Source organism: Oncorhynchus kisutch, linkage group LG4 (assembly GCF_002021735.2).
Source record: "Oncorhynchus kisutch isolate 150728-3 linkage group LG4, Okis_V2, whole genome shotgun sequence".
NCBI lineage: Eukaryota > Metazoa > Chordata > Actinopteri > Salmoniformes > Salmonidae > Oncorhynchus > Oncorhynchus kisutch.
This window is the reverse complement of record NC_034177.2, coordinates 71,283,026-71,309,058: the sequence shown is the minus strand read 5'-3', so window position 1 is coordinate 71,309,058 and position 26,033 is coordinate 71,283,026. Positions and strand designations below refer to the sequence as shown.

The window sequence follows — 26,033 nt, the reverse complement described above, 5'->3', positions numbered from 1 at the left end:
AGCTGTGACCTTTTGAGATAGGGAGTGTGTGTTTGCGTGTGTGTGTTTGGAACATGGGTAGTGGTGGTGGGGGGGGGGGGTGTATGAGGAGGCTAGATGGCATGAGAAGGGCTTGTCACCTCGGTGAATGTGAAATAGGTTGCGTAGCAGCTTCAACATATGGGTCATTCCTCCCCTACTTAGACACGAGAGTGAGACTTGACTCACATGTCAACAGCTCTAATGCTGATACACTTTCTCACCGACCGGGAGTAAAGCTTGATCCCGTACTTGTTCAGTACTGTATTTAGTACAGTATTTAGTGTATGCTCATCTTTTGCCAACAGAGTTTTCCTGTTATGAATTTGGATGAAGTGGAATACTGTATGGACTCCTCCAGCTGCCGCATTAAGTGTTAGGTTTCAGTGTGTCTTAGAGTGGTCTTCACTTGACCCTGAGATCTGTTAAAGTGTGTGTAGACAGCTTGCATGGACTCGCCTTCCCAGCTGTAAGTGTAGATTTGAGTGTTCTCAGTGATACGGTTGTGTGTGTGTGTGTGTGTGTGTGTGTGTGTGTGTGTGTGTGTGTGTGTGTGTGTGTGTGTGTGTGTGTGCAACTCAGACTCTGAGAGCGACTGGGGAGACGAGTCCTCGGAAGAAGAGGATATCGATGATGTCACTAACAATACAGAGTGAAGCTGGTTTTACTGTTGGTACTGTTTACTGTCACTAATGTCCATGTATTTGTCAACACAAAGCTTGATAATCCTATGATGACATTTTTCCATGGCAAGTCTGTGTTTCCTAACGTATCAAAAGCAGTGTTGGAATGATTTATCAAAATGTGGAACATAATGTTTTTATTGTGTAATAACTATTTTTCCATGTCATTTTAAACACATACCTGGTCGTTAATGTTTCATAAAAAAAAGGTGCTGCTGTATTCTGTGTAATATGTGTTACTAATGACCGTATGTGTGTTCTGTTGCAGGGAGGACATCAGGACAGCAAACGTCATCGCTGCAGAGGCCGTTACATGTCTGGTCATCGACAGAGAGTGAGTGTTCAAAACCTCAGTACCTTCTCTTGTATTCTGAAATGGTTTTAATCATTTGGTCTAGAATCTTATATAACGTAAGCCTTTATCCAAAGCAACCTTTTTTGTACAAATGGCCCTGGGAATTGAACCCATAACCCTGATGTTGCAAGCATCATGCTCTACCAACTGAGCCATACAGGACACTCATTCTGTCACTGCTAACATCAGTATATCAGTTAGCTGTAATGTAAGAGCAGGGTTGGGTGGTATCAGGTTAGCTCCTGTTATGGAGCAGGCCTCTCATGGGCAACCCTTAGTGAGTGAGTCATCTGAATGAGATGATTATTATGGTCTGTCACTCTGTCACACAGACCGCTAATGCTCTCTCACCTCACATAGCCAGCTTACCATATGCATCAACAAGAATGGGTTGGGTTTGGGGCCAGGATGAGAGAGAGGTTAGCGGTGGCAGGCAGCCTGCTATCTGTCTTTCTGGAGGGAAGAGAGAGGGAGGGAAAGAGAGCGATAATGAGAATTAGGGGATAATGGTGAGAGGGAAACTCCAGCAGAGATACAGTTGAAGTCAGAAGTTTACATACACATTAGCCAAATACATTTAAACTCAGTTTTTCACAATTCATGACATTTAATCCTAATAAAAATTCCCTGTCTTAGGTCAGTTAGGATCACCACTTTATTTTAAGAATGTGAAATGTCAGAATAATAGTAGAGAGAATTGTTTTTTTCAGCTTTTATTTCTTTCATCACATTCCAAGTGGGTCAGAAGTGTACATACACTTAATTAGTATTTGGTAGCATTACCTTTAAATTAAATTGTTTAACTTGTGTCAAATGAGTTCTGCCCACAAATATTCTATAGGATTGAGGTCAGGGCTTTGTGATGGCCACTCCAATACCTTGAATGTGTTGTCCTTGAGCCATTTTGCCACAACTTTGGAAGTATTATTGGGGTCATTGTCCATTTGGAAGACCAATTTGTGACCAAGCTTTAACTTCCTGACTGATGTCTTGAGATGTTGCTTCAATATATCCACATAATTTTCCTACCTCATGATGCCATACATTTTGTGAAGTGCACCAGTCCCTCCTGCAGCAAAGCACCCCCACAACATGATGTTGCCACCCCCATGCTTCACGGTTGGAATGGGGTTCTTCGGCCTGCAAGCCTCCCCCTTTTTCCTCCAAATGTAACGATGGTCATTATGGCCAAACAGTTCTATTTTTGTTTCATCAACCAGAGCACATTTCTCCAAAAAATACAATCTCTGTCCCCATGTGCAGTTGCAAACCGTAGTCTGGATTTTTTATGGCAGTTTTGGAGCAGTGGCTTCTTCCTTGCTGAGCAGCCTTTCAGGTTATTTCGATATAGGACTTGTTTTACTGTGGATATAGATACTTTTGTATCTGTTTCCTCCAGCATCTTCACAAGGTCCTTTGCTGAGCAGTATGGCGGCTGCATGGTCCCATGGGGGTTATACTTGCATACTATTGTACATATGAACGTTGTACCTTAAGGCGTCTGGAAATTGCTCCCAAGGATGAACCAGACTTGTGGAGGTCTACAATTGTATTTTTCTGAGGTCTTAGCTGATTTCTTTTGATTTCCCATATCAAGCAAAGAGGCACTGAGTTTGAAGGTAGGCCTTGAAATACATCCACAGGTACACCTCCAATTGACTGAAATTATGACAATTAGCCTATCAGAAGCTTCTAAAGCCATGACATAATTTTCTGGAGCTGTTTAAAGGCACAGTCAACTTAATGTACAGTATGTAGTAAACTTCTGACCCACTGGAATTGTGATACGGTGAATTATAAGTGAAATAATCTGTCTGTAAACAATTGTTGGAAAAATGAGTTTTAATGGCTCCAACCTAAGTGTATTTAAACTTCTGACTACAAGTGTGTGTGTGTGTGTGTGTGTGTGTGTGTGTGTGTGTGTGTGTGTGTGTGTGTGTGTGTGTGTGTGTGTGTGTGTGTGTGTGTGTGTGTGTGTGTGTGTGTGTGTGTGTGTGTGTGCATGTCACAATGTAAGTATTTTGGCATATTATCCTTCATTTTCATATTCATCAATATTTGCTTAAGGATTTATGGGTCTAGGGCTCAAGCACATCCAAACAGATGATATGTGTGGGGAATCTGGGTATTGTAAATTGAGACCAAGTGGTTTCCACTTCAAACAAACAACAATCTTACAAAAGTTTATTTAACATTCATAAAGTTTTCATAGGTACTATAAAGATGCAATACACAGCTGCACTAGATTAGTCATATGGAGAATAAGTGGCTAGGGGTACATAGAGACCCGCTTATTAAGTATGTCATGTCAATTACAATTATCAAGGGGCTGGAGCAGTTACACCAGGGTTAATGAAACACAACGCCAATTAGCAATCTTTTAGTCATTTAGACAACTGACGTGATTACTTGAAGACAACAATAATTATATATCAAGATACTACAGTTTATTGAATGTCATTTCAGGAGGAGGAGGGTGACATCAATGCAATGGATCAATGTCTTGAACTCCTATAAAAAGTGATGTTTCACAAACACTCTTTCACTTCCTGTGTTGCAGCTCCTTCAAGCACCTGATTGGAGGGTTGGAGGAGGTCTCCAGTAAAGGCTGTGAGGATGCTGAGGCCAAGGCTAGGTAAGTCCCCTGTCTTTCTTTCACTGTCTACTCATTAATCATTCTATCAACCGGCTTTGCTTGGCTTTGTGGTTTGGTCAACCTTCGGTCTGTTACATAACGCAATTCTCTGGTGACAGACATGGAAGTGAAGGTCGTAACCTCTACCACAGCCCTTGGAGGAACCAATATGTTATCTGTGACCATGAGAACAGGAGCATAGCACCAGACACTGGACACCCTGGCACAGGGGCACCTTGGTGTTGTGGCGTGTTCTTGTTGGCATAAAGAGATGCCATTTCAATGCAGGGTAATGTTGTGAGACAAGGTGAGGAGAAACCAGAACTGTGGTTGAAACACAGGACAGACTGACCGCAAAGCTGTGAGTAAAGTGAAACACTGGGGTCAGCTTGTCACCAGCCAAAAAACTCGGAGAGAGTTGACAGTGGTATATCTAGTGTTATATTATTGTATATCCCTATTCTACATACCCTCTGTGGTAATATAATGTATCATTTAGCAGATGCTTTTATCCAAGGTGACTTACAGTCATGCGTGGAAATATTTGCTTATGGGTGACCTCAGAGGGAATCAAACCCACAACCCTTGGCATTGATAGTTCCATGCTCTACAGACTGAGCCACACAAGACCAAATAAATGCAACTCTAATTCCTCTGTCTGTCAAATCAAAAATGTGTGCCTTTGTCACCCTGATTAAAATGACTTTTTCACCATCCCGCTACTGTCTGTTGTATTCCCGGAGTTTCCTTTCCTGTTCGTTACTTCATGGGAGCCGGTCGCCAGGAGAGATTGAGGAGCCCGAATCAGACCGCCACTGAGATGGAACCTGTCTAATTGGCCACAGCTGGCTGGGCGCCACACGGCAACCGCATCTTGACTACAGATTCTCGCTATTAGGGAGAGTTGCCTTTTCCTCAACACTACACTTTTTGTTTATCATTTGATTATTTCCTCAATGCAGTAAGGGTGGTAGTTCTCCCTTTGACATAAAGGAATATCCAAACCACAAAGTTTGAGGAACATTTGTATTCATTTCTGTCACAAAGGCAAAACCTACAACTTAGTTTTGAGTGTGTGTTTGAGCTTGGACACACCGTGTATAGAAAGGGTCTGGTCTGTTCCAGGCTCCAGTCCCTGATGTGATGAAAATGGAGGTACTGGCAGCTGTGTCCCATCAGAAGATCTCATGGGGGACTTTGGGAAGCACTCTCCCTCTCTCTTCAGGAAGCATTGGAGCAATAGATGGGGGCTTGGAGGGGGTATTAGAAGCTAGAGTGTTTGATACATTATATACACTCATATACACATACACACATGCAGGCAAACACTCATACAGCCAGGCACACACTCGTGCACGCACACACTCACAGACAAGAATTACATAATTATTTATGATCTTATCTGTCTACTGTTCGCTAATCGACTAATGTCAGAAATATAGTTGTTTTATTACACCTTAGATAATTATTTTGGTAGTATTATGTTCTTTGTTGGAAGTCTGTATGATGTTTAAACATGTTATTATAAACAGGACATACAGTAATTCCATACCTGGCTGTGTGTACCTCGTATGGTGCATTTGAAATGTCAGCCTCTCTCATACTGAAATTCTTATATTGGGGGGGGGGGGGGGGGGGACTACAGAAGATTATATTCTTTGTGTACAAAATATAAATAATGTTTCACTGTTTTGCTTACATCCTGGAAAGAGATAAGAATGGAGAAAGGTACTGTGTGTTGGTCACTGTAGTGAGGCCCACGTCTCAGTAAGACAGTGAATAGAGTCTTTGTCATGGAACTCAACGTACAATCTTCTGCATTGTGTCCAGTATGATACATTGGTAATGTTTTCAACAATATTTCCATCCCTGGTTGTGCAGTTGGATTCAAGGTTGTTGTATACCAGTGGTGTAAAGTACTTAAGTAAAAATACTTGAAGGTACTACTTACAGTGGGGCAAAAAAGTATTTAGTCAGTCACCAATTGTGCAAGTTCTCCCACTTAAAAAGATGAGAGAGGCCTGTAATTTTCATCATAGGTACACTTCAACTATGGCAGACAAAATGAGAAAAAGAATCCAGAAAATCACATTGTAGGATTTTTTATGAATTTATTTGCAAATTATGGTGGAAAATAAGTTTATCTCAATACTTTGTTATATACCCTTTGTTGGCAATGACAGAGGTCAAACTTTTTCTATAAGTCTTCACACACTGTTGCTGGTATTTTGGCCCATTCCTCCATGCAGATCTCCTCTAGAATAGTGATGTTTTGGGGCTGTTGCTGGGCAACACGGACATTCAACTCCCTCCAAAGATTTTATATGGGGTTGAGATCTGGAGACTGGCTAGGCCACTCCAGGACCTTGAAATGCTTCTTACGAAGCCACTCCTTCGTTGCCCGGGTGGTGTGTTTGGGATCATTGTCATGCTGAAAGACCCAGCCACATTTCATCTTCAATGCCCTTGCTGATGGAAGGAGGTTTTCACTCAAAATCTCACGATACATGGCCCCATTCATTCTTTCCTTTACACGGATCAGTTGTCCTGGTCCCTTTGCAGAAAAACAGCCCCAAAGCATGATGTTTCCACCCCCATGCTTCACAGTAGGTATGGTGTTCTTTGTATGCAACTCAGCATTCTTTGTCCTTCAAACACGACGAGTTGAGTTTTTAACAAAAAGTTATATTTTGGTTTCATCTGACCATATGACATTCTCCCAAACTTCTTCTGGATCATCCAAATGCTCTCTAGCAAACTTCAGATGGGCCTGGACATGTACTGGCTTAAGCAGGGGGACACGTCTGGCACTGCAGGATTTGAGTCCCTGGTGGCGTAGTGTGTTACTGATGGTAGGCTTTGTTACTTTGGTCCCAGCTCTCTGCAGGTCATTCACTAGGTCCCACTGTGTGGTTCTGGGATTTTGTGATAATTTTGACCCCACGGGGTGAGATCTTGCATGGAGCCCCAGATCGAGGGAGATTATCAGTGGTCTTGTATGTCTTCCATTTCCTAATAATTGCTCCCACAGTTGATTTCTTCAAACCAAGCTGCTTACCTATTGCAGATTCAGTCTTCCCAGCCTGGTGCAAGTTCAAACAGGTGCCATTAATACAGTGGAGTGGAGTGGAGGACAGAGGAGCTTCTTAAAGAAGAAGTTACAGGTCTGTGAGAGCCAGAAATCTTGCTTGTTTGTAGGTGACCAAATACTTATTTTCCACCATAATTTGCAAATAAATTCATAAAAAATCTTACAATGTGTACCTATGAGGAAAATTACAGGCCTCTCTCATCTTTTTAAGTGGGAGAACTTGCACAATTGGTTGCTGACTAAATACTTTTTTGTTAAATGGTGCCGTCTGGTTTGCTTATGGTTTATTCTTTTGATACATAAGTACATTTTAGCAATTCCATTTACTTTTGAAACTTAAGTACATTTTAAACCAAATCCTTTTAGACTTTTACTCAAGTACTGTTTTACCGGGTGACTTTCACTTTTACTTGAGTAATTTACTACTGAAGTATGTTTACTTTTACTCAAGTATGACAATTGAGTACTTTTTCCACCACTGCTATACAATACAAATGCTTGTTTTCTATTGTTGTATCTCATAAAGGATCTCATCTTTCAAAATTAATTTAGTCAGATTTGCAAGAAAGGGGGGTATAAGTGGTGCCTGGGTCAGCTGTTTGTTCACCTGCCTGCAATTTCTGATAACCCTTCCGCAACCGTCCGACTATTATGTGATAAAGTGAAAATCTGAGGCCCTTTTGTTCTGCCTGGATGCATATTTTATGTGGTTGAAATAGGACTGCACGGTTAATCAAATTCAGATAGAAATTGCCATTGCAATATCCATATAGCAAGAGGCTGCGATTTTCTTCTTGCTTTGACACTGTTAGAGAGTGAATGTTATTTATAATAAAGGCTAGAAAGAAAACAAGTGACCCTCCCCTATACCTAAAATAATAATTAAAACAAAGTGGATAGCGGAGAAGATGTCTAATGTTTACCCGCCCTTCTTGGACAGACCAAAGCCTTAGATATGCAATTTTAGAAACAGTTCTTCGCCCTGTAAGCATTACATGGCAACGCAGGAATTTTGATAGCACACAGGGCTGTGGGCCAGAAGGTTGTGGGTTCACAGACCGTGGACAAGAGTAGGGGGGTGGAAAGATCTCCTTTATAGTAAAAGCATTGCATAAATCTATCGTTGTATTTGCAGGTCCGAGAAAAAATTGACTTTTATAAAAATGTCATGCAATTCTACGTCATTTTACATATCAGCAGAATATTTCTTAATACCACAAAAATGACCGAAATTACAGGCTAAGAATGGACAGAGAGATAGGCCTATGTGTTCATCTTATCATATTTCTCCAATGCCAAATCAGTGTGTCTTGTTTTAAACCAAACTATCCCTGTTTGCAAATAATTACATCTGAAGCATAATTTGGAATCTGAGCATGGTACTTTCAAAAGTTAGGCATTTATTTTGACCCCAGACAGAGTAGAACTACTGATGCCAAAAAAATGGAGGCTGGCTATTAACTGCTGGCTATTCTTCTTCTGTGGCTTAACCCAACGAGAGAAGGTCACTCAAGTTTTTCCCTAAAAGCTATCTGGCTTTTGTACAGAAAGTGAATAGTCACTTAATCACTTGATAGTGACAGAATTAGATTATTTCCCAAGCAATGTCTATTTTTTGCCTCCTCGGCTATGGAAGGTTGTAGCTCAGCCTCTGAATGTCAAAGAAAGTAACGTCTTTCCTGCGTATTCACAGCTTGTTTCTGGGATAAAGCTTTGCGGACCAAAGCTCTGTTATAGATCACTTTATATAATCAGATTTATATAATCAGATATAATCAGTTTTATTTTCTTCCAAATCTTAAGCTAACAAGGGGTAGGCCTGTGCTTTGCCCCATTTTCTTTAATGAAATGTAGGCCTATGGCGTACCCCCTGAATATGAGTTTTGGTTTTAACTTAACTGACACGGAGGTAGGCTATTTAATCAAATCAAATCGCATTGTATTTATTAAATGCTCAGAATACAACTGATCTGGACTTTACAGTGAAATGCTTGCTTATGGGCCTTACCCAATGATGCAGAGTAAAAAAATGTACAAAATAACTAGTAACTAACACAAGAGCAATTAAATAAAATACATAAGAATGGAGCTACAGTATATACAGGGAGTACCAGTACCAGATCAATGTGCAGAGATACAAGGTACTTGAGGTAGATATGTACATGAAGGCAGGGTAAAGTGACTAGGCATCCAGATAGATAATAATAAGAGTAAAATAATGAACAGAGTAACAGCAGCAAGTGTGTGTGTGTATGTGTGAGAGAGTGTGTGTACATGGTGTGTATATAAAGTCTTGTGAGTGTGCATAGGGTCAGTGCAAGATAGAGTCAGAGCAGATAGTTCATTCATTGATTATTTAGCAGTCTGGCTATTTAGCAATCTTATGGGTGTAGAAGCTGTCTCTGAGCCTGTTGGTCCAAGAACTGATGCTTTGTTACCATTTGCCAGATGGTAGCAGAGTGAGCAGTCTATGACTTGGGTGACTAGGGTCCTTGCCAGTTTTTCGACACCGCCTGATATAAAGGACCTGGATGGCAGGGGGCTTGGCCCCAGTGATGTACTGGACTGTGTGCACCACCCATTGTAGCACTTTGCGGTCAAAGCTGGTGTAATTGCCATACCAAGCGATGATGCAGCCAGTCAAGATGCTCTCGATGGTGCATCTTTTGAGAATCTGAGGGCCCATGACTAATCTTTTCAGCCTCCTGAAGGGAAAGAGGTGCTTCCGTGCCCTTTTCACGACTGTGCGCATGTACAGTATGTGGACCATGTTAAGTCCTTAGTGATGTGGATGCCAAGGACCCACTCCACAACAGCCCCGTCAATGTGGATGGGGGCGTGCTCTCCACTATTTCTCCTGTAGTCCAGGATCAGCTGCTTGGTCTTACTGACATTGAGGGAGAGGTTGTTTTCCTGGCACAACACTGCTAAGTCTCTGACCTCCTCCCTTTAGGCTGACTCATTACCGGCGATGATCAGGCCTACCACTGTTGTGTCGTCAGCAAACTTGATGATGGTGTTGGAGTCGTACGTGGCCACGCAGTCGAGGGTGAACAGGGAGTAAAGGAGGGGACTAAGCACACACCCCTGAGGGTCCCCTGTGTTGTAGGTCAGTGTGGCGGGGGTATTGTTGCCTACCCTCACCTCCTGGGGTCGACCCATCAGGAAGTCCAGTATGCAGTTGCAGAGGGAGGGGTTTAGTCCCAGGATCCCTAGCTTGGTGATGAGCTTGGAGGGGACTATGTTGTTGAACGCTGAGCTGTAAATATTAACATTATTCTCATAGTTATTTCCCATCTTGTCCAGGTGGGAGAGGGCAGTGCACTTGAGATTGCGTCATCTGTGGATCTGATGGGACAGTATGCGAATTGGAGTGGGTCTAGAGTGTCTGGGATGATAGTGTTGATGTGTGTTGTGACCAGCAGGTTTCCTTGGACCTCTTGTGAACAGGGACAGTGGTGGTCAGCTTGAAACATGTTGGCATTACATGTTGGCATCTACTTTCAACACCATAAGCTGTCCATTTCCGATGTATTGTTTGACTCGCCTCCTGAACTGCCGCTGTAGGTCTACACAACTCAGTATAGGTTAGGCAGCACACAAAAAGGTTTTTGATCAGCAAGAGCAGAGCAGGCCGGGGCTCAGGGTTGGAATATCCATTGCAGTGTGTAATGCAGACTAGTTTTATTTACACCATCCGAGCAGATATATTAAAAATATAACTTTTCTCTGTGCTTCTAGGAGTATGCACTTCGTAGCCTATAGGCTATGGATCATTTGACTGAGACCACACTAAATTACCTATAGGCGCACTTGATATTGCGCGCCCAGCAGAGAATCAGACATGAGTCGCAACATTGGGCACACGATATATAGTATAGCCTAATAAGCAACTAATTCTAAAAGAGTGAGAAATATTGACATTTAATCAATTACAAATGACTAGATTTAAAAAACTAGATTTTAAACCAAGAGGCAAGAGGCGCAAGAGGCGACACTACAGTCCCTGGTTTTGAACCCAGGCTGGATCACACCCGGCCGTGATTGGGAGTCTCATACTGCGGCGCAAAATTGGCCCAGTGTCGTCCGGGTTTGGCCGGGATAGGCCATCATTGTAAATAAGACTTTGTTCTTAACTGACTTACCTAAATAAAGGTTACACACAAATAAGAGTTAAGTTGAACTTCCTTTACCTGTGATGACAATGGTACAGCGTCACCATCTTGTGGTCATAAACTAGTCTTACAATCAAATTAGCTTCTGACTGAGGTAGGTCTGAAATGAGCTGTAACGCTTCCCTTCTCAGGTTACTTGGTCAGGAAAATCTCTTGGCCTTACCCATCACCCTTGAATGGTAAAAATCTTGACAGTGGGAGGGGTAAGCTGTCAGCCACCCTCTTTGGAGTGTAGTTTGGGCTGTGTTCCAGGAGATGGGTAGAGTAGAGGGGAGTGATGAAAGGAGATGCTGGTGAAGCCCAATAGAGCCGTGTTCAGTACTCAGTGCTCAGGGACAAGTGGGCCTCGCTGTCACCCCTTGACTTGTGAAACTCTTGACAGGGAGAGGGGTCAGCTGTCAGTCACCCTGAGCTGTAAATGGGCCACCCTTTTTTGAGTGCAGTCTGGGCTGTGTTCCAGGAGATGGGTAGAGTAGACCGGAGTGATGAAAGGAGAGCCTAGTGAAGCCCAATAGATCTGTGCTCAGTGCTCAGTGCTCATTGACAAGTGGGCCTCACTGCCCCTGATAAAAAGGTCATTTTTTTGGGAAACAGGGCAGACAGACAGACAGTTGTACCAACTGGCAGAGTTGGTTCCATTGACAACACCTTCTAGACAACACCTTCTACATGTGAGACTGTGGAGAAGACCACAAACAGAGTCATCATCATAAACATAATTGCCCTCCAGTAAGGAGGTCTGTGATTGGAGCTCATCACGAGGGCCCATATGTTTCCTGGTAATGTCACATAGTCCAGGAGAAATTCCAGTATGGGTTAATGTGGCTGGACAGGTGTGACATTTGCAATCGCTGTGAAGCTGCTGTCCTTGCTCTCTCCCCTTTCACATGGAAAAGTATGAACCAGTCCACAGTCACAGTGATTGTTTTGGCATGCATCTGAGGCTGAAGGTGTTGACCCAGTAACCATTTATCCTCAGGCCTCTATCTGTCCTGATCCTCTCGATCAGTTAAACAGTAACCAGAGAGAACACTGGGAGTGACAGGCCTAGCCATTTGGTTCCAGAGGAGTCATCTCATGTGACTTCTGTCCCCCTCTGTCTCTGGTGAAATGGGAACAGACAGGGGAGAGAGAGGTTCTGTGTTGTGATAGAGGTCAGGACTCAGGACATTAAACAAGTCTGGAGTACTGCAGGTGTTTTTTCTACCTGTTAGTTAATTGATCAATGCCAATGATTGGCAAGAGATTCCACCATCTGTCCCATGTTTTAATCAGTGTAGAATTAAAATAAGTAAAAAATAAGTACTACCTCAAAGTTAACATGTCCTTGTTTTCTGTCCCTGCAGGTACGAAGCAGAGAACGCTTTCTTCTCCATCCTCAATCTGGCTGACTTCAACATCATTGACACACTGGGGGTTGGTGGCTTCGGCCGCGTAGAGCTGGTAGGAACCACAACTGCCATATGTCGGCCTCCGGACCTAATAGCAAGCTTTTGCTTAATGAACATTGCCGGGAATAGCATTGTGTAGCCAAAATGTTGAGTAAGCTGTCATTTGAATTTACTCTGCCAGTTGTCCACTTCAATGGTTCATGTGCAAAACATGAACCATTGAACAAAATATCCACAGAAAAGTATTGTTAAACTGACTTTTTAAAATGCTGGTACTGCCGTTGCAATTTCCATCACCTGGCACATGCGCAAACCCATGTAAACACCTGCACAAGTGCGGTTAATATGCATGCATCGTCTGAATGTATTTACATGATGTGCACCTGCCTCAGATTATGAACAAACAAACCATGAGAGCCATGCACAGAGACCTGTATATTGAAGTCGGTTTAATAATACTGTCTTACGGATATTTTGACTATAATTTCCAACGGCATAAGGGGGAACTCAGCAGACAGTTAATTCAACATTCTGACTGGTAAAGGAACTGTTCAGTCTTCTGGAATCTAGCGACAAATGTAGGAAGTCCACACTAAGCTGCAACTTACGTTGAATTGCATTGATGTCTCATTGAACTGTTGCCTACAGCTAACAGTGCTCTCCTCTCTCCTGTGTCAACAGGTCCAGCTGAAGAGTGATGAGTTGAAGACTTTTGCCATGAAGATCCTGAAGAAGCGTCACATCGTGGACACGCGGCAGCAGGAGCATATCCGCTCTGAGAAACTCATCATGCAGGAGGCCCATTCTGACTTCATTGTCAGGTAGAGACACTCATGCAACACCTGTCCACAGACACTTTTAATTCACAGTGAAACTGCAGAGGACTCACCCTCCCCTCACTACTGTCTTGATATCTTTGTGCTCTGTGTTTCAAATTCAGACTGTACAGGACTTTTAAGGACAGTAAGTATCTCTACATGCTGATGGAGGCTTGTCTGGGAGGAGAGCTGTGGACCATTCTTAGAGACCGGTGAGTGTTATACTTTGACCGAACCACCATTGTGCGCATGTTGCTTTTATCTATCCCCACCATACTCATTCATGACACGCAGGTTAAAATACCAAAACCAACTGTGGATCAACTATATTCATTTGGGGACAGATCAAAACACACATGAAACATTCATGGACATTTAGCTAGCTTGCTGTTGCTAGCTAATTTGTCCTGGGAGATAAACATTGTTTTGTTATTTTACCTGAAATGCATATGGTCCTATTTTTGCAGTGTCTTTGTAGAATTTTGACCCATTTTGAGTCATACAAAATCATGTGTTCTCTACTCCAACAATTAATCCACAGGTAAAAGGGGAAACCTAGTTAGTTTTTTGTTTGTTAGTTAGTTCTTTTGATTTTCTCTACCCGTTCATCTTTCAATCACCCACGTGGGTAAGTATGCTCGTGAAAAGAGTTTTGAGAGGTGGGACTTGCAGCGTGTCAAGCTTCTAAAGTAAAACCAAGTTTTAGTTTAGCGCCTGGCTATGCAGACTCCCGTTGACACCCGCGACCAGTTTGAATGAAATGAAACATTTATTTTGCAACGCTCGCGCACGCAAAGTGGCATAGTCAGCGTGTCAGGCCAATATTTCAACTCATTTCATTTTGCCTCGCATGTGTTTCAGTGAGTCTTTGGAAGAGCTGGTCAATGTGGGCTTGTTTGAAATATTATGGTTATTTTAGTGATTATTGTCACTTCCTTCTCCAGGGGTTCGTTTGAGGACTCCACCACTAGGTTCTACACAGCTTGTGTGGTGGAAGCATTTGCCTACCTGCATTCCAAAGGCATCATCTACAGAGACCTCAAACCAGAGAACCTTATACTCGACCACAGGGGCTACGCCAAGCTAGTAAGGGACACACATTGTGGATTCAAAGCTTGATGGCTCAAATCTCTAACCCTTTGAACTATTAACGCTGCAGGTTGCAACTAAGAATGCATTTTCCCATGTTCTTTGCTTAGGTGGACTTTGGCTTTGCCAAGAAGATAGGGTTTGGGAAGAAAACGTGGACGTTCTGTGGAACACCAGAATACGTGGCACCAGAGATCATTCTGAACAAAGGCCATGACATCTCAGCCGACTACTGGTCTCTAGGAATCCTCATGTTTGAGCTCCTCACCGGCAGGTATACAGACAAACCTGATAATTATTCTTAAATTAAAGTGTAAGGCTAGATGTAAATTTAGATTGGGAGAAATGTTATCGTCTACTTCTACCCCGGTCTTCCAGCCCTCCCTTCTCTGGCCCTGATCCCATGAAGACCTATAACATCATCCTGAGGGGCATTGACATGATTGAGTTTCCAAAGAAGATTACCAAAAACGCTGCCAACTTAATAAAAAAACTATGCAGGTGAGTCGCACCCTCAACAATTAGTTTAAATGCTCAATGTAATCAAAAACGTGATTTTCCTGTATTTTATATATATTTCCACACTACGAGGTTGGAATAATACTGTGAAATTGTAAAAAGTATGATAATGCCCTGATAGTGTAAGATTTGTTTGAAAAGACTACCTGAAATTTCTGTTTTGGTGGGTCGGAGTTTTGGCCTTACATGGCGACATCAACATACAGTAAATGAGTTAATAGACCAATAAGAAAGAGAGTTTTGAACCTCTCTGCCAGTAAGAGCTCATTTTCAGTTCTCCTGTCCCCACTCAGACCACTCCCAGACAGTCCTAGCAAAATTCTTTCCTGAAAAAAATCCTCTTTGCTAAGAAGTTATTTTTGTAACTTTTTGACTATTTTAATTGAAAACAGTCACACTAATGTAATTTATTGTCACCCAGAAATTATTTGATATTGAGATAAAAATGGCTGCATTGGACCTTTAATATAATTTGGTCTTAAGTAGAGAATTTAACAATGATGTGTCCATGTTAGGGACAATCCTTCAGAAAGGCTGGGAAACTTGAAAAATGGTGTTAAAGACATCCAAAAACACAAGTAAGTTCATGGATATGGAGCCATATTATTCTACTCATCTTTCCACATGTTGATGTTTACAACAACAGTTTCTATACATTTCCAGATGGTTCGAGGGCTTTAACGGGGAAGGTCTACGGAAGGGAACTCTGACACCCCCTATCATCCCTAATGTAAGTCACAAACAAAGATCTCAGCAGCAAGCTGCTTTCGTAAGAAGTTTAAGTGGTTCAATTCTCTGTCTGTCTTTGTCTGTCAATCAGGTGACATCATCGACGGACACAAGTAACTTTGACAGCTTCCCAGAGGACAATGAAGACCCTCCCCCAGATGACAACTCTGGCTGGGACAACGATTTTTAAACGTCACCCCCCACCCCCAATACCAAATTATCTTCTGTCATTGGCCTGGGGGCCTACTTCCTGATGTAGTGTCATTCTAAAGACTGCGATAAATAGGAAGAGGAGAGGGGGAAGAGGACCACAACCGCTGTGGGTCACCGATATGCCTTCGCTATACGTGGCTCTGGGACTAGAATTTAATGACCTTAGCATATCCTGAGTGTTCTCTCTCTCACACAGACACACACACACACACACACAGACAGACACAGACACAGACACAGACACAGACACAGACACAGACAGACAGACAGACAGACAGACAGACAGACAGACAGACAGACAGACAGACAGACAGACAGACAGACAGACAGACAGACAGACAGACAGACAGACAGACAGACAGACAGACAGACAGACAGACAGACAGACAGACAGACAGACAGAGAGAGAGAGAGAGAGAGAGAGAGAGAGAGAGAGAGAGAGAGAGGAGTCCTAGAGCTAAAACAATGCCTTTTCCTTTAGCAGAGTGCGCGTGTGAGACTGAGTGTGTGTACAATATATGTGAGAGTGTAAGGACACAATAAGGAACGATAAAAACAAGTTAAATATATAGGGTGGAAGATGAGTTTTCTGTTGACCTGCACTGCTCCTACAGACACAAACAGACAGGCTGGGTCCATGTATGGAAGGCTTCCCCTCTGCACCCTGTTTTGCACCCTGTCTCAGCTGGTTCCTGAGGCTTGGCTCAGCAGTACCTAGTACCTACAGTATCTGGTACCTGGACCTCCTCAATAGGGATACAGAATCTTAACACTGAGTCTGACAAGCCAAACAGGTACCAAGTGCTCATGACGAACCAGAATGTTACTGTTTGTCCTTAATATTACTTTTAGAACCACAGAGTATATGTACATATCATTTGAAGTTACATTCTCACACATGCACATAGGCTGCTACACTCATCTACTTTACTCATGTACACTGTATGCAGCAGCTAGTTAGCTTTTTAAAAAGCAACCTTTTTGGTCTGTGCTTCTAATGGAATAATTATGACCTTTCAAATGTCCTGCTTACAAATGTAATCAGTCACACATATTCATCCCTCATTTCTGGAAAGCGATTTGTTATTATGCTGTTATTAACAAACTTCATCAACAACAACAGCAGTGAAGATCCTCGGACCATCTTTCATTTCACAGGCATTGAGCGATCAGATAATAAAGATTTATTTTGAAAGTCTACTCTATGCTCTTAGCTAGACATCAACCATACATATTGCAAATGTCTGACATTCACATCCTATGAGTTGCTATTTCATCATGTAGTTGCCATCCAATCAATATAAATACCATCCCTTTAAACAGGTAAGTCCCATTTTCACGCCACAATAGTTTAATTTACCAGTTCTAATGGAATTTGAATGCCTTCAGTGCTGCCCTTTCTACAGTATTGTAAATACAGGTGCTGAATTCAATTTGAATGGATGAAATGTTATGAGCACTGGTTATTGTTACTGTGTATTGATATTAAAGTGCTTGATTACTTTGTAATGCACTTGCTTTCTTTCTCTAGAGAATTGTGTTGGTTTGTAAACTTAAGTGACAGTCTGTTTAATATTTGACATTTGTGTTGATTCCCCGTGTTTAGTTCAAGTCATACAAGTCAACTTCAACTCCAGAGGACAATGATACATACATAAAAGAACAGTCAGCAACCGATTACTATTCCTTGTTGTCATAAGTATGAAGTGTGCATCAGTCATATTTTGTAGTAGCTCTGTTTTAAAAACCGTTTTTGTAAAACAGTTGGTGGACTGGACAACCAACATGGTTATGTTTTAAGAGTAACGCTAATCATTCATTCATCATTTTCTCTACACTTGTGGTTCAGTACCTGACTGTCCAACCCCAGAAATCATTCATCATCAGTAGAACAATGCAAGTGCCTTAAATCAATGGCATCCCAATTAACATCATGTCATAATTTCAATACTGCATGAACAGTAAGCGACTCATAACATTACATCTGTTGTCACACTGTCTCCTAGATGGCTGCTTTCCATATATATATATTTTTATTTTTTATTTTTTACAATCAAATAAAAAACACTGTAGAAAACAACTGAAAGTCTGTATAAAACAGTATTTTGCACCGTTTCACCCTTTACAAAAAGATAAATTTAAGGGATATGTAGCCTAACCTGAGTGCACATGGTATGGAAACAAAGTAGAAACACTGACTGCATTATGTGTACACTCTCCTTTGGACATGATAGTGGGTCGTTGCACCTGAAGACTGAGACCTGGGCCCTTATCCACAAAGCCTCTCAGAGTAGGAGTGCTAATCTAGGATCAATTTCTCATTTAGATCATAATGAATAAGACTATATAGACAGGTTGGGACCTAATCCTAGATCCGATTTCTACTCTGAGACGCTTTGTGGATAATGGGCACAGAAACTCACATGTCAATGTGATGGATAAACCACCACTTAGAATGACCGCTTCAATCAGATAAAGAGATGGCAAAGATGATTAGCAGTTTTCGGCACAGCTGGTTTGTTAAATTGAGAGAGAATGCTTAGCGCTGTCAATCTTTTTATTTTATTTTAAAAAGTGCTGAGTTTGCAAAGGCCCAAGAGATTATAATCGGAATGTTGCTTCAATCTTCACTCATGTACAAGCATATGCAACCCAAGCCACAAATAATCCAGATCATATGGCACAGACAAGAACACGTAGCCTAGGCCTGTATTACTTATTTTAAACACTCTTGTTGCCGTGATGCAGGGACATTTCAGTTTCTTGTGCACCACTTTGTCATTCACAATTTGACAGACCCTTACTGCTTTAATTTCCAGTGATTTGTTTATCCCCAACCATTACAATCTGAGTTGCCTGATGTATTTTCCTTGTGTTTTTGTTATGTTTCTACCGCAAATGCATTTTCAGAGGGCCACGTGTACACCCTTTAAAAAGTCAATACAACATACTTTTCATACTTTTCTTCATGTGGCCAATCTAAAGTTAAATTAACATTTTCTATTCAAAACACCAAGTCAATAATATAGAGAAGGAAACATCCACAACCACAAGAGTGTGCAAAAGGTTAGAATCTTCCTGTTCACCCCAAAGTAGCCTGACTCAAATGAAAGCAACTTGTAGGCTTTGACAGGAGGACCTTATAAGCTTTTCAGAGATGTTTCATCTAGTTCGTAAGTATTCAGATGCCAGTAATCAGACCCATCGAAAGTGTATTCACAGAGATGGAATTGACTCACGAGATAGGCGTAACAGTGTGTCACCTCTGTGTGATCACTTGAACCTATCAAAGGGGTTCTTGTTAATTCACGTTGGTTTACACGTTGGTTAAAAGCTAAAGCATCAAACCAAACCACCAGACATACTTTAGCGCCAATTCGTGTTCGTGTTCAGGTAGGCAATATTTGTATGTCGACATTGCTTCTTCATTGTCTATACAGTTATAAACCACCAGATGGGGACCAAGTGACGAACTATTTCTGTAGCCTACAAGAGAAGCAAGCACATTCTCTACGGCCTCGCTTTCTCACCCCGTACAGCAACTGTTTTGGTGCCTTTTCTAGATATATTGTAAACTTTTTGAGACTATTTGTGTGGGAGTGAGCTACAGGCCATGGGAAGAGCAGAGAGTCACTCTGTCCGATTTGGAGGCATCTTTTAGCCTGTGTCCTTCCCAAGCGCAACCTGATCGCAAGCATGAAAGATCAGAGTTCTTTTATCTCAATGTGCCAGTCAGCCCTGAAAGACCTCTCCACGGAAGCCCATTAATTCGGTAAACTTTCGCACCCCTTAATGGTTTGCATATCCTATATTGATGTCCGCCGCTAGTGTAATCAAGCACACTTAGAGGATAATTGCGCCCTTTGCAATCAGAGAGATCAAATGAAGTAGTTAATCGACGGAAAGTAGCTCCAATCACCGTGTACACACAGCCAAAGGACAGTTAGGCGACTTGAATGTCAAAGGAAAAATAGTGCGCCTTTAGGTAAGACCCTTCCACTGTGCCAAACTTTCCCAAAAGAGCGTAAAAATGGGAGAATGTGTCCAGACAACAGATATAGTTCAATCATAGGATGTGGTAATAAGGAAAAATGCTATATTAAATCATAATATTTGCGAGATATGAGCGCAGATTTCAGACTATGTACAAACAGTAAGTAGCCTTGCATGAGCGGCTTGTGCGAGCCAGAACGGTTCATAGATTTCAGACCATTTTACCAAAAATAAGCAATAGGGTCCGTGTCAACTGCTCGTCAAGCGTAGTCTATTAGAAGTTCTGGATTTGAGCAGCTCCACAATTTATTCTGTCTGAAATGTGAGTAAATTACTTTGGTGTCAATTTAATCAACATTTGGCTACACTAACCAGTTGACAGAAATGTGGTATTGGCTACAATGCCATAATAAGCCAGGAGTTATCCTGAGTTGTATCCTAATGGCATCCTTTATGGTATCGTTTAAAGAATGAGGTCTCCAGGCAGGTGATGTGCGCAATCCCAATAGAGACTTGTTGATCACACAAACATTGTGAACCGAAATCCTGGCGGGGCGGTTGCCCATTTCCGTACAGTGGAGCTCAGGATTTTAAGCGCCTTAGAAATTCCACCCTCCGCCTTTGTTGTGTGCGGCGAGGGGCGGGAATAAATACAGACCCAAATGTATAAAGAGAACATCGCAGAGCCATGCGTACCTCAAAATACCCTACTAACAACAACCTCTTGAGACTTTGTGGTAGGATACAAGACTTACGCGGACTTTTTAACAATACATTTGACGGATTTATTTATAAGACCGATCATTTACATAAAGAAGAAGTATGCCTCATCTGTCAGTGCTTCGTTTTATGGCCGTGTATCTCATGCTGTTTGGATACCTTGGGGATGCTTATGCCGGGGCGGTTTTACTGAACTCTAATGCCATCAAGAACTTGCCTGGTGGCAACGACACGGTTAGCCCGAGCCCACGCCCGTCTTCACCAGATAGCGACAGGCAGAAAGCAGTCGTGGACACTTTGCAGGTAAGAAACCCTACCAGAAAGCTCTTAGGAGCTGTGCGTAATACCAACACTAAACCAATGCCCAAACGTTTGTTGGACACGCTACCTTTGCGCTTTTACCGAAATGCGTTCTGCATTTATGTTCCAATGGAAATACATATTTTATTATGTCTATTTATCTTAGCTTATTTGCACATATGATGATGAGTGTGGGACCGATGAATTCTGCAATGATATCCGAGGCGCGTGCCTCCCATGCCGAAAGATCCGGAAGCGGTGCGCAAGGGATTCAGTGTGCTGCGCTGGGAACCGCTGCATCAACGGTGAGCTCCACATATCCACATGTTACATGTTGTTATCCTTTCAACCATTTTCAGATGATGATACTTTTAATTCATGCGATGTCTTGTATTGAATTTTAATGATGTGGTAAGAGAGGTATTGGGAGTACAACAATAACTTATGGATAAGAATGTTGGGGTGTCATGAGATATTGTAATTATCTTGAAAACTTTATTAGCGTTTATTGATAACGTGTACCTTTTCCCTCAGGTGTTTGTCAGGCCAGTGATCAAGATGCTGAAGCTGTAGTCACTACCAGTGTTGGGAATAGGCAGAACAACACCATGGAACACCATGGCAAGAGACTGCCTCTGCCCCAAGGTCAACCACAACATTCTGTCAAAGGTAGGTGTGTATTACACACGCACACATGCACACACCCACACAACAAACACTACCCATAAAGATTCTATAGATTTGTCCTCCCGACACTGTCCACTTCGGACTAAATTTCCATTGAAAACACAAAGCCAAGGGGTTTGAAAGAAAACATTTAATTATAAAAATTCCAGCTTTGAGGCCTTTTCCGAGTTTCCAACAGAACACGTCATATTTACCTCTCTCTTCTCTCGCTCTTTCTCTAGGTCGGGAAAGTGACAACTGCCTGAGGTCCTCTGACTGCTCTGAGGGTCTGTGCTGTGCACGCCACTTCTGGTCTCGTATCTGTAAGCCGGTGCTGACGAAGGGCCAGGTGTGCACGCGTCACCGTAGGAAAGGTGGCCATGGCCTGGAGCTGTTCCAGCGCTGCGACTGTGGAGGTGGTCTCTCCTGCAGACCGGAGAGAGGAGAGAAAGACCCTGGAGTCAGCAGAACCGCAGACCGGAACCTACACACCTGCCAGAGACGTGGACACACACACACCCTGAACATACACACTGCCTAAGATGCTGACACACTGCCCATAACCTACACATTTGTCAGAGATGCTGGCACGCACACACGCACACACACACACACACACACACACACACACACACACACACACACACACACACACACACACACACACACACACACACACACACACACACACACACACACACACACACACACACACACACACACACACACACACACACACACACACACACACACACACACACCACCTGGAAAGGAAGAACAGATTCCAGAGAAAAGTGATACGCTCAGAGGGATGCGATGGTGTAAAATGGACCAATCTGATTCCCCTGGATGCTGGAGGATGCCGAATAAGGAAGTTGTCATTGGATGTGTCTTGGAAAGATCGATAGGTCATTAAAAATGGCAGAGTTGTTTTGTTTCTCTTTTTATGAAACTAACCTTGATTATTGCAGTAAATTACTGTATTGTAAATACTATACTGGAGGTGGTACTTAACTGAGCTATTGAAATCTGTCAACACCAGTATGATAAATAAGAACACGGTGCTGCGTGGTTCGTTTCCAATATTGTAAATGTGTACACAATGTGATTTATATTGTTATTTACTGTTTAATGTCAAATGTCAAATTTGTTTTATTTACTTGTAAAAAAAAAAAGTAAAGATATTTGTTTTATTAAAACATTATAGTAACCTCACCCATGTTGTAAGTGTGGCTGCTCGACTTCTACAAGAAAAAAGCTTGTTTGTCTGTTTTACAATGGTTGTCTAACAATAATCTAGTATTTGATATTGTGATCCGGGGGAAAGGTGCAAAACAACCCATATGCCAATAGTTTTTGACTCTATTCGTCCCAAAATGATGTCCAACAGCTTAATGATTCAGTCAAGCTCTCCAAAGATAGGGGGTAGGGAATGTTTTTAGCATTCCAAGCTAACAACCACCCCTTTTGGAGAGCAAGAGTTATTTAGGCATGCTCTTGGTAGCATTTAACTCCTAACCCAGTCCACACAAATCAGTGGTTAAGACTGGAGAGTTAGAATTTTTGGGCCAGCTATCCTGGTCATGGTTTTTACACATACACACACGCACACACACACACACACACACGCACGCACACACACACACACACACACACACACACACACACACACACACACACACACAAATGTAACATCAACTATCACAAAACAACATATCTTTGTATGGGGCTTGACCATAGGAGAAATATCATAGTGGTGCGGCACAGTCCTTGGGCCATGCATTGCTTCCTGTAAAAAAACACACCTAGTCATTAAAGACAGAAACACTACAGCAGGGGACTACAAAGACAGTAACGCTGTATCCAATGAAAATAGTCTATGATAAGTATCCCAGTGTCCTCCTTGGGTCTTTGGTGTTTCTGGCTAACTTCTAATTACACCTCTCCTGGCCTTCATGTGAAGCTGAACAGAACATAGAGATAATGTAGCTACCAGCTAGCTGAGCTTACTCTCTAATTACTTTATCTAACTCAGTCTAAAGAAGGATCATGAAATGGGGATACCACACGACTTAGGTTTGCTGTGATGCAATGCAAGTGTTCTTCATGCTCACTGCACGGCAGGGACACACCGCATTTCCTGCACTTGTGCAATAACATATAAGCATCGACCAAACTCTACCTGCGTGTCTCTAATTAGGACAATGTGGATTACATGATGGCAAAGGAACGACTGTGTCTTCTGCCCCAGCCTAGCAGATGGATTCCCATGTTGACATCCCAGTGATTTGGATCAAAGGGTGGCAAAGGGAAACATTTGATTTGTAACCATGCAAAGTGCCCTCTGCAACCTTTCATGTCACGGCCATATACAGTACACTATGATGGTTAAGGATGGATGTTTATACAGTATCAGAAGTGATTTGACCCAGGTCTTTAAGCTCTTTACATTGTTTGGGGGTAATTCACCATATCCACTGCAAATGTAGCACCCAATCCCAGTTGTGCATAGCAGTTGGCAGACTGACAAACACACAGATGTATTTTACATCAAGAAGTAGCCCATGCTCCTATTAAATGACTGCCAATTCCTGTATTGTGATCATAAAGCTCCAGCATGAGCTAAAGCATGTTTGCTGGGGTTCCTGGAATCAGTGTCTCTGCAGAGCCACTCATAATTAGGCTAACCACACACTCGCACATCCCACTGGCATGTCCTAGGAGTGGTAAATTATACATGAGTAAAATACTAACCAAACACCAGTTATGCTTCTAGGGCTTTGAGATGGCTTTATTATGACCTTGTGTTATCTGGAAGTCTCAACATTACCATAACATTTATTGATCTTATCGAGAAGATCACAGAATCACCGCTCCTGTTTATGACGTGCACTCGGATTGTAATTTCAATTGACCATAAAACCATAACACTGATGATGGCCACCATTGATAAGTCTGTTGAGTTATGTGTATTGTGTGTTTTCAATTTCCCCATATCAATTCCAAATCTTTATTGAGTTATAATAACACACTGCCTACTTGCGTTTATTTTCAAGCTATATTCAAATCTCTTATTTCACTTTTAGATCTGATAAGCACAATAAACCATTTCACCACTAAAGTGGCCGGTGTAATCTTCATTATTATTCTAAAAGGTTTGCAAAACATCCATGACAAGGCTATATAAACAAATACGCATCACAGATAAAAATACAAAAGAGATGAGGCTGTGTACACATCGATAATACCTGCTATTCTGTCACATGATAGGGGCATGTATCTGGGGAATGTGGATCCTGATCAAAACAAGTTCTTAACAAAACATTTATCCCAGGGAGGTGTTATCATACTGTTGGTCGCTGGCACGGTTTGCCCCATATAGAGGCACAATGCACACTATTCATCTCAGTGAAGTAATCGCAGTGACTATCTGAGAGATTGCGCAACAGGGGGACTCTCCCTATCTCTGGGAAATTTGTAATTAAAAAGGTACACGTCATCCTACACAATGCTTTGTGTGTTTGACCGTCTCATTTGAAAACAATTGAGTCCTACTGATTCAAATTCAAAATGATTACGATGGAGTCTTTCACACAGTGAGGAAGTTGGAATGGGTACAAAAAGGTGTGTCGTAGACTGCCCTCAACAGGTGAGTCTGTCTTGTTGATTGCTCTTGTTCCTCAAAGGCCATGATGGGACCTACACTTTCCCCCCACAGTTATAACAGTCCTAAAATAATGGTAATAACTAACTAGTAGTGTTGTAGTATCTCAAATGGAGTAATGGCTTTTTTTAGGTATGTTACAGTGATGCAGCTGGTTGCCTAACTTTTTGCTGTGGCAAATTAGAATCCATTGGTTCCATTGAACAGCATGGAATATAATATACTTCCCATCATATGTATTTCTTCCCAATCTGTTTCTCTTAGCCATAGTGATGTCTGCAGGTCTCCTCATATGGCGGCCAGGAGGCTCGGCATCTTTCTGTACTACCCCAAGAACGCTGCTCTGGGCTGGCTCTCCTGGGGGGCCCCTGGGTGTCTGGTTTGATCCAGGCTGGTGTTCCATCCATCTGTGGCCGACGCCTCCTCTGTGGTCTCAGGTCTGTCCCACTCTGATGATGTCATGCTAAAGGACATTTAACAACACATGTAGTAAACTTGAAACAGGAAGGGCAGGCATATTCTAGTGATTTGTGGACCCTTTTCTGGCAGATAAATGGAGTTGAATCACATGTGAAATGTCAGAGGCTGTCTTGACATTGATATAAGGAGCATACATGTCTTGAAGAGAAACTACCAGCCATACATTGTAATTTGAGCACTCCATTTCCAATAAACACATTTGCATTGCACTTGATGCTTTTAACTTCTTTCATGGCTTTCTAATTTATGTCAGCAAGGGAAGCCTACTATTAAGTGCTATCTTGGCACGTGTTCAGTTTCGAATGACTCATACACCTGTGTTCTTCAGGTGGATTCAATTCGTCGTCTCTTTCTTCCTGATGTGCCAGTATTCCAGCTCGGCCACAGATGGGTCCCATACACTGCAAACAAACAATATGCCCATTGTTTATACAAATAATAAGCCAATATGCCATGTCTGCCCTCTGTGCCAGACAAGCAGAGCAAACAGATGC

General features: G+C 42.2%; 2 protein-coding genes across 4 annotated transcripts in view; both read left to right on the top strand.

Moving 5' to 3' along the window:
- LOC109889943 (cGMP-dependent protein kinase 1) overlaps positions 1-17,225 on the top strand; it is a 134,832-nt gene extending 117,607 nt beyond the window's left edge. For 2 of the 3 annotated variants that reach the window (XM_020481795.2, XM_020481794.2), the window contains exons 8-18: positions 970-1,035; positions 3,617-3,691; positions 12,304-12,400; positions 13,030-13,169; positions 13,289-13,378; positions 14,111-14,252; positions 14,366-14,529; positions 14,634-14,756; positions 15,290-15,352; positions 15,438-15,504; positions 15,595-17,225. In XM_020481795.2, the coding sequence (XP_020337384.1) occupies positions 970-1,035; positions 3,617-3,691; positions 12,304-12,400; positions 13,030-13,169; positions 13,289-13,378; positions 14,111-14,252; positions 14,366-14,529; positions 14,634-14,756; positions 15,290-15,352; positions 15,438-15,504; positions 15,595-15,693 (1,126 nt within the window). In that variant the 3' untranslated portion in view covers positions 15,694-17,225. The remainder of the gene's footprint in view (positions 1-969; positions 1,036-3,616; positions 3,692-12,303; positions 12,401-13,029; positions 13,170-13,288; positions 13,379-14,110; positions 14,253-14,365; positions 14,530-14,633; positions 14,757-15,289; positions 15,353-15,437; positions 15,505-15,594) is intronic. The other variant, XM_020481796.2, reaches the window with a different exon arrangement.
- A 3,156-nt stretch (positions 17,226-20,381) lies between these two features.
- On the top strand, positions 20,382-22,646 carry LOC109888794 (dickkopf-related protein 1). Its single transcript, XM_020479967.2, has 4 exons — positions 20,382-20,732; positions 20,896-21,034; positions 21,264-21,398; positions 21,638-22,646. Exons 1-4 carry the CDS (start codon positions 20,532-20,534, stop codon positions 21,934-21,936), a joined length of 774 nt encoding a protein of 257 aa, XP_020335556.1. The 5' UTR covers positions 20,382-20,531; the 3' UTR covers positions 21,937-22,646.
- Positions 22,647-26,033: the final 3,387 nt, after the last annotated feature.

Excerpts from the sequence above, each read along its gene's own strand:
- LOC109888794 (XM_020479967.2), top strand. The coding sequence starts at position 20,532 with ATGCCTCATCTGTCAGTGCTTCGTTTTATGGCCGTGTATCTCATGCTG. Across the intron at positions 21,035-21,263 it reads TGGGAACCGCTGCATCAACG|GTGTTTGTCAGGCCAGTGAT; the intron begins GTGAGCTCCACA and ends CTTTTCCCTCAG. Across the intron at positions 21,399-21,637 it reads ACCACAACATTCTGTCAAAG|GTCGGGAAAGTGACAACTGC; the intron begins GTAGGTGTGTAT and ends CTCTTTCTCTAG.